Source organism: Pteropus medius, unplaced genomic scaffold (assembly GCF_902729225.1).
Source record: "Pteropus medius unplaced genomic scaffold, Ma_sr-lr_union100, whole genome shotgun sequence".
NCBI classification, from domain to species: domain Eukaryota; kingdom Metazoa; phylum Chordata; class Mammalia; order Chiroptera; family Pteropodidae; genus Pteropus; species Pteropus medius.
Genome location: NW_024349224.1, coordinates 4042842 through 4059160, shown reverse-complemented (window position 1 = coordinate 4059160; position 16319 = coordinate 4042842). Strand labels below are relative to the sequence as shown.

The 16319-nt window shown below is 49.3% G+C and overlaps 1 protein-coding gene across 4 annotated transcripts in view; it reads left to right on the top strand.

The window, feature by feature from the left end:
- The window catches only part of SALL1 (spalt like transcription factor 1), a 17171-nt gene extending 1256 nt beyond the window's left edge, over positions 1-15915 (top strand). For 2 of the 4 annotated variants that reach the window (XM_039880856.1, XM_039880855.1), the window contains exons 2-4: positions 599-691; positions 9782-13197; positions 14319-15915. In XM_039880856.1, the coding sequence (XP_039736790.1) occupies positions 616-691; positions 9782-13197; positions 14319-14759 (3933 nt within the window). In that variant the 5' untranslated portion in view covers positions 599-615 and the 3' untranslated portion in view covers positions 14760-15915. Of the gene's footprint in view, positions 1-182; positions 324-598; positions 692-2506; positions 2709-9781; positions 13198-14318 lie in introns of those variants that run through there. The other 2 variants (XM_039880857.1, XM_039880858.1) reach the window with 2 other exon arrangements.
- Positions 15916-16319: the final 404 nt, after the last annotated feature.

Genomic DNA, 16319 nt, shown 5'->3' with positions numbered 1-16319 from the left:
AGTTCGCCGCGCGCCCGCAGCCGGGGCTCCAGCCCCCGCCGCCCGGCCCCACCCCCCGCCCGGGAGGCTTCATTCCGGGGAGGGCATGCTAATTTGGATCGGCCCAGCCTGGGATGGGGGGTTGGGGGGGGTACGCTGGAGGGAGGGGGCGCGGGCCCGGGCGCCCGGGGCGCGGAGGCGAGGCGAGGCGAGGAGGCCGGCCCCCGGCGGCTGGGCCGCGGAGTCCCGGGCGGCCGCGAACAGGGTTAACCGAGTGTCGGCGGCGCGGCGCGCAGAGCCAGCCCCGCGGCCGGCTTATTGGGCCAGCGCGCGGAGAGACAGGGGTCTGCAGCAAATCACGAACTAATTGATTAAGGCGAGCGGGTTTGAATAGCGCTGGCCCGGTGCCAATCGCCTTTCAAAGAGCCCCTCTATGATTAATCGCAATGCATTATTGATAATCATAATTATAGCAGGACACATGCGCGCTGCGCCCGGGGCCGGGGAGCCGGGGAGGGGGCGGGCGGGCCGGCGGGCGGGGGGAGCCGCCGCCGCCGCCGCCGCTCGATTTCCGTAATTTTGAGAAGATTTTTTTTAGTAATTTTTTATTCTGCCCCAGCTGATGTTTGAGCCAGCATGTCGCGGAGGAAGCAAGCGAAGCCTCAACATTTCCAGTCCGACCCCGAAGTGGCCTCGCTCCCCCGGCGAGATGGTGAGTGCTCCGGCCCGCGCCGCGGACACACGCGCATACACACACACACACACACGCGCGCTCACACTCACGCACACCCGGACCCACGCACACGCGGCGGGTCCCCGCGCCCGCCGCCCCGCCGCCACCGCGGCCCCGCTCGCCTGGGCGACTCGGCGCGGGTTTTGCTTTTTGTTTTGGGGGGTTTTTTCTTTTTAATTTTCAATTTGCCTCCGCTGGGCTCCCCGCTGCCCCGGGGCAGGCAAACACAAGCACACACACTGCTCCGGGCAGGGTCTTGGCGGAGTTGTGGGTGCTCCCGGGGAAGGAGAGGGGGCACGCCGGCCGGCTTTTCCGGGGAGCGGAGCCCGGGGCGCACCGCGCGGCGCCGGGGGCCCCCGGCCGGGCCTCAGCCTCGCGGGCCCAGCTGCCGGCGCGGAGGAAGTTGGCTGCGTGCTCCGTGCTGCACTCGGGGCGTGGGGAGGTAGCGCCCCGCGCCCCCCCTCACGCTCCACCTGGGCCGGCGCCGCCCGCGTGGGGTGCCTTTGGGGGTCCAGAGCTACAAGAAGATGGGAACCGGTGTCGGGGCGCCCGCGCCTCACTCGCCGGGGTCGCGGCGGGGTCGGGAGGGACCTCGGCGGCCGGTCGCTCTCGAGCCAGTGCAGGCGGATGGGGCGCAGCGTCAGGTCCGGCTGCCCACGTCTCTCCCCGCATCTTTCCTCCCAGCACATGGTACCCCGGCCCCAAGAAATCTTTCCGTTCGGCGGGCGCCCGCCGAGGGTCGGGGTACCCCGCAGTCCCAGGAGTCGCCGTGGTCGGTTTCCAGGGCCGGGGGCTCTCCAGCCAGAGGACGGTCCCCCTGAAACCGAGGCAGGCGACCACTGCGGGGTCCCGGAGGGAAGGAACAAGTCCACAACAAAGTTTGTGTGAGGCAGTTAAGGCCGAGAGTGGGCGAGATCGGGCAGGGGATTCGGGGTGCGGACCGAGGACACCTCGAATGCCTCCTTGTCTCCGAATGTGTTTCGCTTTAGGGGCTCGGCTCCGAGCTCCCAGGCCCCGCGCCGCAGGCGATGGAGCGGCGCCGGGTTTGGGCTGCCGCGGGCACCGTGAGGACGAGGGGCTGGCCCCGGCGCGGCCTCCGCGGCTCCGGGTGTCTCTCGGGATGCTCCAGTCCCGGGCAGCATTTGGGGGTACCAAGGAGGGAGCTCTGGACCCCTACTGGGCTCAGCAGCGGCCCTGAGATCGCCACCTCTGTCCACTGAACTCTGCGGCCGCGCGGGCCCCGCGCTCCGGTCCTTCCCCAGAGGCCTGCTTTCCAGCAGAGGCCGGGGCACAGCGACCGGCGCGGAGAAGCCAGGGGACCCCGCTCCTTCACCCCGCCTGGCAGTCGAGAAGGGAGCCCCTGGCATGGGGTGGGGGGACCTGTAAGAAACTGGAAAGCACTGAGACCGATCGAAAAAATTGTTTACGGTATTTGTCCCCCACCCCAGTACTTTGTCAAGCAACAAGCCTTACCCCAGAGTCTCTGCGATTTCTCAGTCCGCTGAAAAGAGCCCCCGACCCCCGCTTTCCACCCCAGGCGAAGCCGGGCACGCGAGGGAAATCGAGGCGAAATGACCCCAGGCCGCTGCAGCAGCTGCGAATATTTTTCCGGGTTTTCTCAGCTGGTTTCTTGTGTCCTCGCCCCCCACACCCATCTTTCCTAAAGTTTCTGGTGAGACCTTTCCGCACCGTGATACTGTTAAAGTTAATGAATATAGGAAACGCCAAACAAACTGGAGAAGAAAGAGTTTTTTTAGTCTTTTTTTTTTGGTAAATCTGTACCGGTTTTATACATTTTCCCCCAAAAAGAAAGAAGACTCAGGCTTCGCGGAGAAACGATGCTTGCCTGCTCTTTGCCTTTCTCCTGTCGCTTTCTAAATCCTGAATTTTTAATAGTTCAGGCTTCTCATAAAGCCATAGCATAAAAGGGGTTCACCACCTCTTACCATTATTATTTATTAGACTTGTTTTTTTTCTAGTTGATTCAAGCTTTGAGGTAAGTTAATTAAGTGAATCAAGTTTCCTTTCTTTTTTTCTTTTTTTTTCTTTCTTTCTTTTACTTTCTTCCTTTCTTTTTTCTTCCTTTTTTATTCCCAAAGGCTGGTTCATTGTCCTAAGAAGCAGTAAACTGCCAGGGGCGCGGTAGGAAACACTCCCCTCCCGGCCCCTTTCCCACCTCCCCCCACCCCCTCTTTCTCCTCGGTAGTAATGGTTTTAGGTTATGACCGTTTTTTTACATGGTTGAACAATAAGTTTGGGAGAAGCTGCCTAGAGGGTAGATTCTGTAATAGGGTTACAGGATTTAGTGTGTTGTAATAATATTAGTACACAACTAATCCTCCTCAAGGTCTGACTTACAGGAGGGCCTTGCCCACTCCAGCTCTTCTTATTTGGGTAGAACTGTGAGATAAGTGGGACCGGGCACTGGTGACACGTCTCAAAGTTACCTTCAAAAAGTCAGTGCCTTTTCTGCAGTGGATTTAGCCACCTCCGTGCTCTCCACACGACGCAGGCTTCAAGAAGTTGTTGGGTTTTTGTTTTGTTTTGTTTGGGTTTTTTTTTATTCATTTATTTACTTATTTATTTATTTATTTATTTATTTTACGTAGATAAAAGGTGGTTCAATTTCAGAAGACAGACCTTAAGCAATGCGATTCCTTTTTCTTAAAATCTTGAAATGTTCTTAAAATGCGGTAAATGCAATGTGGGACCTACCAAATCAGATCTGCTTGATGCTCTCATGTGCTAGCATTTCAGATTTTATAACGTCTAGGGTAGAACCTAGAAAAGTTTGTGAACCCCAGTTACAGCAAACCCTGAAAACACGACCCCCCCAGGCTGTAGGCAACCGAGGCTGCTGTGCCGGGTGCCATGCATGTGTGTGTTGGAGTGTGTGTGTGTGTGTGTGTGTGTGTGTGCACAAGGACAACCCCAGCCATGCTCAACAGCCACACCGAGAACTTCGTGGGAGCAAGTTAGGGGAAAGAAGATTGCTGGGTGGATCTTACAATGTTCACGTTTTCATTCTACTTCAGTGAAGCTGTAATACCAGAAACAACCTAAAATAAATCTGGGGATTTTTCTATTTCTTATGAAACCAAGATTATGGCGAATATGACTTCTCTCTCAAATGATATTCAACAAGTCTTGAATTACTTGTAGAAAGATGACCGCCGTTGGAAAAAGTATTTACGGAGAAAAAGAATTCTGAGGAAAGAGAATTTTAGAGCCTAGTGATTTTGTATGTGGATTCTTTGCTTGAAATTTGGATTTCAGGTGTGTGTGTGTGTGTGTGTGTGTGTGTGTGTGTGTGTGCTTTTTTCCTTGGGTAACAGCATGGATGGCACATTCAGACTCCATTCATTTATTAAGAAAGTATTTTGGTGCTCATTTTTTTTCCGAGAAAAAAATAATATGGGAAGAAAGATAAAAACATCATGAACTGCAGATAAAACACTCACTGTCATGCAAAGTATCATCAAAATTCCTCTTATTTACATTAATAACGAAATTCTATTATTTACCAAAATAATTTACTCATCGTCAGCAGCTTAATGGCAACACATCGGTTTCTGGGCCCAAAAGGTTAGAGAGAACTAAAATGAACTGCTTTTTTTTTTTTTATGAAAAACCGACACCTGCAAGATAAGGCAGTTGGAAAGAATTTATGTTTAATCGGGCCTATTTTAAGTTTGTGGCATAATGAAAGATTCTGAATGAAAAAATACAAACTGGGGGGTTGCTTCTGGCTGTACATACGTCCTAAAACATTAAAAAAAAAAAAACCAAACACACAAACAAGCAAAGTATATTTGGACATGGGAGAGTATGTGACAGTGAATTTGTGATACTGAATGTTTGCGGTGTATTTTACGTCAGCTTTCTCCTATAGTTTATGGGCACAAGTGCCAATTTATAGGTAATTCTTAGGGGACTTTGTTTCATTTCTTTCTTGTGTTTGCAGGTAGCAAGTTTTCTGTACCAAGAGCCCTTTCGAAGGCAGAAACCTACATTTTTTTAATGTGGAAATCTCACTGGGAATCTGGGGAAGAAATTGGTAGACTAGTTAGTTTTCTAAGTTTTTTTTTTTTGAAATTGTTAAAAGCCAAGCTCTATATAGTAACCAGAACCAAATTTCTCCTGCAGTCTGAATTCGGTTTTTCTAAAACACATCCTGGTGCAGCTAGCCATGTCTTCCAGAATATTCTTAGATTATCCAAACCGAAGTAATTTAGCAGTTCAGCGAAGGAGACGGTAATTTATCCTAAGAACCGCCACCCCTCCCCCGCAAAAGAAAAAAGTCTGTGTGCCAGGCTTTAGAAAACTTAGATGTGTCGGGCTGTTTTAACCTTTGCTAGCCCCCTCCCATGCAAAGGTGACAAGGTCCAGATCATAATATGTCCTTCAGTATCTTCCCAGTGACCCCCAAATTGAGTCTTGCTAGTCACTTAGCAGGAAGTTAGTAGTTTATTTTAGTTTCACCTTATCAGCTTGGCTTCTTTTCCTAACCTTATTCCCCTGTCACCCTCAGATGCCAGACCCCCAAAGGGGAAGATTGACAGGTAGTTCCCATAGCTCAGTTTTACCCTCAAACAACAGGGATTTAGTTTCTTGTGCCTTTGCCAATGTTTATGTAGTCGAAGTTTAGATCTCGCCTTAAGGAGTCTCTCTTTTACGCGTCACTGGAATAGGAAAGCCACAAAGAAGTTTTTGAACAAACCCTTGCAACTGGGACCCCATCTAGTGTTCAGTTTGATTTATCCAAGAGGAAGACAGTTCCCCCTTTCATTTCTCATGTACCTTCGGTGGGCTCGTATCAGTACTTTAAAAGGAGCGTCTTATCCGATGTGGTTATTTTTTCGAAGATTTCACGTGTATTCTCGCATCAAGAATCCCCAGATCTGGGTCAGAACACTGAGAAAACTCGAAGGTGCCAGTACATTTGTCATCGGTTGCATATTACATAGAGGAAACTTAAGACATTACAGAAAATATGCACAGCATATGTTGCAGTGTTTAAAATTTCTCTGGAATCTGAAGCTGGGCAGTCAGGTTCAGGCTTTTCCCAGGTCTGTGCAAAAAAAAAAAAAAAAAAAGATAAAAGATAAAAGACCGATCAATCAAAAATGTTTGTGATAGCCTTTCTAAATTGGCCCACGAAAAGGAACAGCCTGCGAAAATTACAGGCTCCAAAACCACCATCACAAGAGGTTCTATTAAAAATGTTAATGTGATCTTAGGCAAGGGCAGGTAAGTGAAGGCTCTCTCTGAGAACCTCCAAAACAGAAAACTAAATGCAGTAGTAGTGTTTTGTTTTGCTTTGGGGTTTTTTTTTTTTGGTTGGTTTTTTTTTTTTTTTTCCCCTGGCTGGCTGTGTGGGGCATAGTTTTATTTTTGTTTTCTCAGTAGACAGATATCCTGGAACACTTCAATTTTCTGCCTCCTATTCTGCAATGTTTGGTTCAGATGATGAAAAACTGACCGATTTGAACTGGGCATCAAGTACCTAAATAGTACAAAAAGAACCGAGACTTTGGGGATTTTCGTATAAATTGGATGGAGCTGTAAGACCACCTTCCCCCCATTTCCCTCCCCCCAAACCCTCAGAAAATTCCAAATGTCTTTTTGTGTGTACATACTTAGAAAACCACTGCTTCTTAAATCTTCCTATCTGACCCAGATCACAAAATTAATTTGTATGCAAAATCCACAGAAAAGGAACCGGGATGTTATTTTCACCATAGTACAGGGAACGAGGCAACTGTATTTACTATAATGGGGTCACCAGTTGCAATCCTATGTAACAGTTTATTCAGAGAAATACAAGGTAGCCGTTGGAAAAATGAATTAGAACATCTTAGTTTGTGTGAGTGCGTGTCTTATTACTACTTAACATATTCCCTTTAGTAGTTAAAGATTCAAAGTAGTGCTCATGTTTTGTTTTGTTTTTTTCCAAAGCTGTTTCATTGGAATTCTGTTCAGAATGCAGATAGAATTAAAGTTAAGAACTATTACAGTGTAGCGACACCTGCTTTTGAGATAAATCAAAATAGATACCAGGAATTTTTTTGGAGGGGGGTATGTTCATAAACATCAGGAAATTAAATTAGTCGACTCTACAGTGAGATCAAATGTCAGCTTATTATAAAATGCTGTGAAAATCTAAGCTAAAATATGGGCAGCGTTTTTAACACGGTCTCTTTCTTAGAAGCAAGCAGGCATTTATTTTTAAGCATCTATATTTTCTGTCCAGTTAGCACAATCCTAAATATAAAAAGGTTCAGGTTGAAAAACTTGAAAATTCTCAAGTGAGTCTTGAAGCAGCACAAATGTAGAATTTGAGTACAGGAAAGTAATAATCGGCTAAACCCTGGAAAGTAACCTTCTTTTTATTTTCTCTATATATTATGAGAATATCAGATGTTTGCAAGTTACAAAGAATTAAAATGCCCTTTAATCGTGAGCACAGATGTGCTAAATATTTGAAGCAACTACATTGTAATGTGTACAATTGATGAAGTCAGTTTTCTGATTTCCCTTGCTAGTTATTTAGTTCTGAATCTGTCATTATTTGTCTAAGCCCAGCTGACCAAGCAAAACTGTGTTTTAAAGTGGCTTTATGTTTTGATAAATGTGAGCTGGTTGAAAAGTATTTTCCACTGAATGCAGAGCTTAATAGAACATGCTGACATAATAGTTTTAATGCATTTTGTTGAAAATGTGTGAACAAACAGAATAGCTTTTGTTCCTTCATAATTGGCTGTAAAAGTAGATGGAAACATAACCATTACATATGGAAATGTGCAAAGAGAAAGAAATAACATTTCTGTTGAATATATTAGGAATTGCATTTCCTAGTTTAAAATAAGCATCTGAAATGGATGCATCATTTAAAATTGGTTGTCAAAATAAGAAGCTTTAAACAGAATTTTTGTCACATTATTTTTGTCCCAAGTTAAGCAACATAACTTTAGCGAATTTCGTTTAATATTTTGTTTATATTATTTTAAGGCAGAGAGAGAGACAGAAATTGCTTAAAACAGCACCTCGAATGTACATAGGAATCCGGTTACCAATTAGGATGATTAAACATTAAATTAAAACAGAATCCTTATTGGTATTTTCTGCTGCGACTGAGATGTGTTTGGTACTGTTAATGCATTTTGCACCATACCCTGGTGGAGATTAAAAGATGAGTATTAGGAAAGCTCCCTTGTTAAGTATAACTTAGCTGCTCAAATAACACTCCCAGTGAATAAAGCACGCATACGTTTGGCATACTTGACCAGGGTTTAATCAACTTCGACATCACTCAAGGCAAATAGAGTTGAGGAATTTTTAGAAGTTAGCATTTAGGTATTAATTATATTTTCTGGAATGCAAAACAAACTCAAGGGGCGTTTTTTTTTTGTTTTTTTTTGTTTTTTTTGTATGTTGTTTTGTTTTGTTTTGTTGTTTTGTTTTTGATGTTCACTACAAAAAGGCCAACGGCTGTCTCTTTTGAGTTGACTCAAGTTTACCGAAAAAGCAGCATTTGATTTTGTATTTATTCATATTTGCAATTAGGTTTTCTTTTTCTTTTTTTTCTTTTTTTTCTTTTTTTTTTTTTCCCCCTGCAACTTTTCTGGGAGATTCAATTTGGAAGTCATGGAAACTAACTATTATCTGACTCAGTTCTGCAGAAAAGCATGCAGGGAGGTAATCCTTGAATTAAACAGTTTTTTTTTTTTCACAGCCTTCGGAGATGACCACACACCATTTGTACAACAGAAGTTGGTGTTCCCCATGCTGGGCAAACAATGGGGCGCCATCCTGTCTTCGAATAGAACGTTAGCTTGGAGTTGGAGATTTTTATGTTTAATTTACAAATGGATCTTAGTGAGAAGAAATCTGAGCAACCAGTGGAAACAAACATGAAATAAAGGGATTTTTATAATGAAAGGTTCAGGACAATCTGCTAAACAATTGATAACAGTTAAGAGCAAACTGTTTTTAAAGGCATTCAGACAAGGAGACCGGCAAAGCATTTCCAAACTCCAAACTAAGAATTATTCCTTCACTTCCACTTAACGGCACATCCTTCTTTGAGTTGATGTTTAATCAGAAATGTAAATCTCGTGCCAGTTTTATAGATATAAAGAGCACTTTTGATGAAATATTTAGAGGCATGATGTTGCTATTTGGAGCCTAGTGGCTTATATTCGTTGTTTAGTGGAGGGGTAGTCAGGGTTGCATTCTTTAATTTTAAAAATAAACATGCCACAGGGTGATATATAGATGCCAGGCAGACCTTGTAACGGATTATGGTCATTGTGTTTCTCTTCATTGTGTGTGTGTGTGTGTGTGTGTGTGTGTGTGTGTGTGTGTGTTGCTGTCTCTTTTGTATTCAACTGGATCTTGAGAAACAGTCTGGAGGATTTGTTACTGAGATGTGACTAAAGTGTGTTTGTCACGGATCAGACTTAGCTCGGGTTCTAGGTAGGGGCTGGAGGTGATTTTCGAGTTGTCAGTCTTCAGCTTGGTGATATGCATTTCCTCCCCCCCTCCTTGTCAACAACTGATTGGAACCTGAATGACTACAAATTAGTTTAGTGACAGAACTAACTGTCACAGATATCTTTGAATCGGTTGAAAATGAATAAGGTTGACAGAAACTCAGAAGCCTAATAAGTCCTCAGAATGGCTGCTGGACCCTCTCTGGATGAGTAGACAATAAGGTGTGCAAAATATTGGAAATCAATACTTAGCTATGGAATTTCATTATGCACCAATGTCTTCAGTTCATAGTATTTTATATTTTGATGGATTATCTGAAGGCCATGGCTCTCTGAGAGACCAGACGGATAGGAATTCCTCCAACACCCTTAAAATGTAATTATGAATGTTCTTAGGTGACGTTGACTGGTTCGAAGGGTGATAGTTTTGAGTTTGGCGGGTGGAAAACAATTGATCAGCCGCTTTCATTTTCTTTTTTCCTTTTCCGTTTTTTTTTTTTTTTTTTTTTGAAGTCATAGGTGACCGCGTGTGTCCTGGCTTCCTTCCTAACCCTGAGTCTTTCGATGTTTGCAGGAGACGCAGAGAAAGGACAACCAAATCGCCCCACTAAGAACAAGGACGCCCACGTCTGTGGCCGGTGCTGTGCCGAGTTCTTTGAATTATCAGATCTTCTGCTCCACAAGAAGAACTGTACTAAAAATCAATTAGTTTTAATCGTCAGTGAAAGTCCAGTCTCCCCACCTGAAACGTCCCCCAGCCCCCCTTCCGCTCACCCCGAGGAACAGATGAATGACACGGTTAACAAAACAGAGCAGGCAGACTGCCGCGACCTTCCGGAGCACCGCGGACCCGACGGAGACGAGTCCATGGAGGTGGAGGCCCCGGGGGCTGACAGAGGCGGCGGCGGCGGCGGTGCCACCCCCGGCTGCAGCGGCAGCTCCTCCACAGGTACCTCAGCCATCACAACGTCTCTACCTCAACTCGGGGACCTGACGACACTGGGCAACTTCTCCGTGATCAACAGCAACGTCATCATCGAGAACCTCCAGAGCACCAAGGTGGCGGTGGCCCAGTTCTCCCAGGAAGCGAGGTGCAGTGGGGCCTCGGGGGGCAAGCTGGCCGTGCCCGCCCTCATGGAGCAGCTCTTAGCCCTGCAGCAGCAGCAGGTCCACCAGCTGCAGCTGATCGAACAGATTCGTCACCAAATACTGCTGTTGGCGTCGCAGAACGCAGACTTGCCAACATCTTCTAGTCCTTCTCAAGGTACTTTACGAACATCTGCCAACCCCTTGTCCACACTAAGCTCCCATTTATCCCAGCAGCTGGCGGCAGCAGCTGGATTAGCACAGAGCCTCGCCAGCCAATCTGCCAGCATCAGCGGTGTGAAACAGTTACCCCCAGTCCAGCTACCTCAGAGCAGTCCCGGCCACACCATCATTCCACCCAACAGCGGCTCTTCCCCCCACGTCAGCATCCTGGCGGCAGCGGTCACCACCCCGTCCTCGGAAAAAGTGGCTTCAAGCGCTGGTGCCTCCCATGCCAGCAACCCGGCGGTCTCGGCGTCGTCCTCGCCCGCTTTCGCAATAAGCAGCTTACTAAGTCCTGCGTCTAATCCACTTCTACCTCAGCCGGCCCCTGCTAACTCGGTTTTCCCCAGCCCTTTGCCCAACCTCGGGACAACTGCAGAGGATTTAAACTCCTTGTCTGCCTTGGCCCAGCCAAGAAAAAGCAAGCCACCAAATGTCACCGCCTTCGAAGCGAAAAGCACTTCCGACGAGGCGTTCTTCAAACACAAGTGCAGGTTCTGTGCGAAGGTCTTTGGGAGCGACAGTGCCTTGCAGATCCACCTGCGTTCCCACACGGGCGAGAGGCCGTTCAAGTGCAACGTCTGCGGGAACAGGTTCTCCACCAAGGGCAACCTCAAAGTCCACTTCCAGCGCCACAAAGAGAAGTACCCCCACATCCAGATGAACCCCTACCCCGTGCCCGAGCACCTGGACAGCATCCCCACCAGTACCGGCATCCCTTACGGCATGTCCATTCCCCCGGAAAAGCCGGTCACCAGCTGGCTGGACACCAAACCCGTGCTGCCCACCCTCACCACTTCGGTCGGCCTGCCCTTGCCCCCGACCCTCCCGAGCCTCACGCCCTTCATCAAGACCGAAGAGCCAGCCCCCATCCCCATCAGCCACTCTGCAGCCAGCCCCCCGGGCTCTGTCAAAAGTGACTCCGGGGCCCCCGAGCCCGGCACGAGAAACCTGGGCGGGCTCCCGGAGGAAGCGGAAGGGTCCACGGCGCCCCCCTCCGGTGGCAAAAGCGAGGAGAACAGCACGATCAGCGGCGCGGCCCAGGCCACGGGCAGCAGCTCCCTGAGCTCCCTGAGCTCCCCGGCCGCGGCGGACGGCGGCCCGGCAGGCGCCGCCGCGTTCACCAACCCCCTGCTGCCGCTCATGTCCGAGCAGTTCAAGGCCAAGTTCCCTTTCGGGGGGCTCTTGGACTCGGCCCAGGCGTCCGAGACGTCCAAGCTGCAGCAACTGGTAGAGAACATTGACAAGAAGGCCACCGACCCCAACGAGTGCATCATCTGCCACCGGGTCCTCAGCTGTCAGAGCGCCCTGAAGATGCACTACCGGACGCACACCGGGGAGAGGCCCTTCAAGTGTAAGATCTGCGGCCGGGCTTTCACCACGAAAGGGAACCTCAAGACCCATTACAGCGTGCACCGCGCCGTGCCCCCGCTCCGCGTCCAGCACTCCTGCCCCATCTGCCAGAAGAAGTTCACCAACGCCGTGGTGCTGCAGCAGCACATCCGCATGCACATGGGCGGCCAGATCCCCAACACGCCCGTCCCCGACGGCTACCCGGAGTCCATGGAGTCCGACACGGGCTCCTTCGACGAGAAGACCTTCGACGACCTAGACACCTTCTCCGACGAGAACATGGAGGACTGTCCCGAGGGCAGCATCCCGGACACGCCCAAGTCCGCGGACGCGTCCCAGGACAGCCTGCCTTCTTCGCCTTTGCCCCTGGAGATGTCCAGCATCGCCGCTCTGGAAAACCAGATGAAGATGATCAACGCCGGCCTGGCAGAGCAGCTGCAGGCCAGCCTGAAGTCCGTGGAGAACGGGTCGGTCGAGGGGGACGTCCTGACCAACGACTCGTCCTCGGTGGGCGGCGACGTGGAGAGCCAGAGTGCTGGCAGCCCGGCCGCCTCGGAGTCTACCTCTTCCATGCAGGCTCTGTCCCCGTCCAACAGCACCCAGGAATTCCACAAGTCGCCCAGCGTGGAGGAGAAGCCGCAGAGAGCAGTACCAGGCGAGTTCGCCAACGGGCTGTCCCCCACCCCAGTGCACGGCGGGGCTTTAGATTTGACATCGAGTCACGCAGAGAAGATCGTCAAAGAAGACTCTTTGGGGATCCTCTTCCCTTTCAGAGACCGGGGTAAATTTAAAAACACCGCTTGCGACATTTGCGGCAAAACCTTTGCTTGTCAGAGTGCCTTGGACATTCACTACAGAAGTCATACCAAAGAGAGACCGTTTATTTGCACAGTTTGCAATCGTGGCTTTTCCACAAAGGGTAATTTGAAGCAGCACATGTTGACACATCAGATGCGAGATCTCCCGTCACAGCTCTTTGAGCCCAGTTCCAGCCTCGGCCCCAATCAGAACTCGGCGGGGATTCCCGCCACCTCCCTGTCATCTCTCATCAAAACAGAGGTCAACGGCTTTGTGCATGTGACTCCTCAGGATGGGAAGGACACCCCCGCCGGTCACGTCCCTTCCGGGCCTCTGTCGTCCTCCGCCACGTCCCCGGTCCTGCTGCCAGCGCTGCCCAGGAGAACCCCCAAACAGCACTACTGCAACACGTGTGGCAAGACCTTCTCGTCGTCGAGCGCCCTGCAGATCCACGAGAGAACTCACACTGGAGAGAAACCCTTCGCTTGCACTATCTGTGGAAGAGCCTTCACGACGAAAGGCAATCTTAAGGTACCTCGCCCCACCTGCACCGCGCCCGGCCGCCCAGCAGCCCCTCCCCGCCCCCCTCGCCCGTCACGGGTTGCGATGCATGCCCTCCGCCAGCCGGGGAGGAAGGCCTCGCCAGGGGCCTGCTGCACGTGGCCGACCGTGGAGGAACGAGGCTGCCTGGGCGGGTCAGGGTCGTGGTGGGCACCGGGGCAGGCTGCGGCTGGCCGACTGTCAGACCGCGTTGAGTCATTTGGTCCCTGAGCGAAACAGTAGCCCGTCTCCTTTGTCTCGCTAAGCGCACCAAATGAATTGCATCACCTAGCGAGGAAGACAGCCGGGCCAGGCCTGGCCACGGGGTATCGATTAAAGCCTCCAGCCTCCCTGTGGCCTGCGAGCCGCCCCTCCCACGAAGGGTGGCCGTCCGCCTCGGCGCGCGTCTCTCTCTCCCCTGGCCGGCTACGCAGTCCAGCATGGTTTGTTTTCCTAAACACCGTAACGTCACCCCTCTGCTAATGGGTATTATGATAATTGATTAGACAACGCTTCCTGCGGATAGGTGTTGGAAATTAAGCAAATATGCTTAGGTTCTACAGCAACAGTTGGGCTCTCGTCCCGTGTACATTTTTCTGTTGACAGAGTATTTCTCTAGAGATCGCTGCCGGTAATGCGAGATGAATAATTACTCTCTGGCATTTGCCTCCATGCGCCTGTCCTCCAGTGGGCAGTCGGTGAGGGGTTCTGTCTTCCCACCTGAAAAGGACATTGATAGGGGAGAGGGTGTCAGATACAATATTTACCACTGCAATGAGAGTGGACGTAACGATTCTAACCCTGAGAGGAGCTAGCTGCGACCGACTGGCTCGCCGGAGGCCATTCGAAGCTAAATGCGGGTAATAAAAAGAGTAAGTAATGGACGGTGGCCCAGGAAGACGGGCGGCCGCCGGGGACTGCAGAGAGCCAACAGGTTACTACTGGGCGCGGGGCGTGGGGGTCCCCTTTACCTTTTCCACTGTCTGGCACGTGATCAGGACAGACAGCAAGGCCACTTGCTTTGCCGACTGTGGTTGGGACGTGAGTGAGACAGAGTCAGCCACTAAGCCTCTCCCTTCCTCTCTCCCCTCCCGCCCCCCGTGTCCTCCCAGGTACACATGGGCACCCACATGTGGAACAGCACCCCCGCCCGGCGCGGCCGGCGGCTCTCTGTGGACGGCCCCATGACGTTTCTAGGAGGCAATCCCGTCAAGTTCCCGGAAATGTTCCAGAAGGATCTGGCGGCAAGGTCAGGAAGCGGGGACCCTTCCGGCTTCTGGAACCAGTACGCGGCGGCCCTGTCCAACGGGCTGGCCATGAAGGCCAACGAGATCTCCGTCATCCAGAACGGCGGCCTCCCCCCCATGCCCGGGAGCCTGGGCAGCGGGAGCAGCTCGCCCCTGAGCGGGCTGACGGGGAACCTGGAGAAGCTCCAGAACGCGGAGCCCGGGGCGCCCCTGGCCGGCCTGGAGAAGATGGCAGGCAGCGAGAGCGGGGCCGGCTTCCGCTTCACCCGCTTCGTGGAGGACAGCAAAGAGATCGTCACCAGTTAGAGCGACTCGGGCCGGAGAAGGAGGACTCCTGTCCGGAGCGGAGCGAGCCCCACAGTCGCCTCCTCCTCCTCGCCCCCCGCCCCCCCGCCCCCATCTCTCTGAACTGCCACCTTCTGAAGACATTCTTTTGTACCTTGTTCAACTTCTAGAGTTCTAAGAAAGCTTATTTATTAGTGATATAACCTTGCTTTGCAAACAGGAGGCAAGCGTTTAACTTTGGTCTTCTGTATTTTGGACTAAATACTAATTGACTAGAGTGCTGTAAACTTGCTGTAACATTTATGGCAATTGCAAGTTGCCCTGCTAGGCGGTCTTAATCTGGCATTAACTTATTTTCTATATCCAGTTTAATATGAATCTGGTGTTGATGCAATGCCTCCGTGATGCATTAGATCTCTAATAAAGTCTGTATATAAATGTACACTTTGATCCTGCTGGAAAATTTTATCAGCAAACACATTGTCTAATGTTTCAAAACAGAATTAAGGAAGGGACTAGAAGTACAGACTGAACAGTGTGGTTCCTCGAAAGGGTCGGTTTTTGTTTTTTGGGGTTTGTTTTTGTTTTTTTGTTTTTGATTTTGATTCTAAAATTCGATCTGCCTTTTTTTTTTTTTCTTTTTTTTGGTAGATTTGACCATTTCCGTTTTGAACTGCTATTTGTATCGTGCTTTTTACTTGAGTCGTCCTCAATGTTCATAGGTTTCTGTACAGTAATAAGCACGCAGAATTCTCTAGAGAAAATACAAGTGTTGTTTTGGTAGTTGAAACTGAGACGTAACATTTTGCCTTGTAGGTATATTCACGATAGAAGACCTGTGCTGGAATTTCACAATGCTGCTAAGTATAGCATCTTGAACAAACTTCAGTGGAGAAAATGTAGATTCTCTGTATATACAGTAAGAAATATCACTTTCATTAGAATGTACATATGTTCCTTACAAGAGCAAATGCTTCTTGATCAAGAGAGCAGGTATAGTGTTTGTTTATTTTGTATTAGGTATGGAAGAAAAAAAATTGGACTGTTACATGCACTTTCTTGGAAAGTTGAAAGGAAGGGGGGTCCAATTTCTTTAACATTTAATACTTACTAACAACAGAGATACTGTAATTTTACTCAAGTAATCAAATACATTTTTTTTTTGCAACAGATAAAACCAAATACTGTGTCTGTGTTTTTAGAGTGCATTTCTATTTAGCTAGGCCCTGAAATGTGTTTTAACGTTTCCCCAGGCACCAGTAAATTGTGTATGTGAGTGTGTGTCTCTCCCTCGAAATAAGGAATTGTAAAAGGCATAGCAGAAACAGATTTGCATGGGCCTGTGGTTTTTCTTTTTTTTTTTATTCAGAGGATCTAGATATTTTCCCGGTAACTATTTACCAATTTGGCTTGTCCCACAACCCCACCCCCACCCCCACCCAAGAAAAAAGAAAAAAATGAAATGAAATAATTGTTACTGGAGCTTTCACCCAGACAGGTAAGTGTCCCTAAGCAGAACGTTTGTGCCCATGTACGCTTTGGTTGGATTTCGGCTGTTCTGGTTTCGTTTCCCAAGGCGCA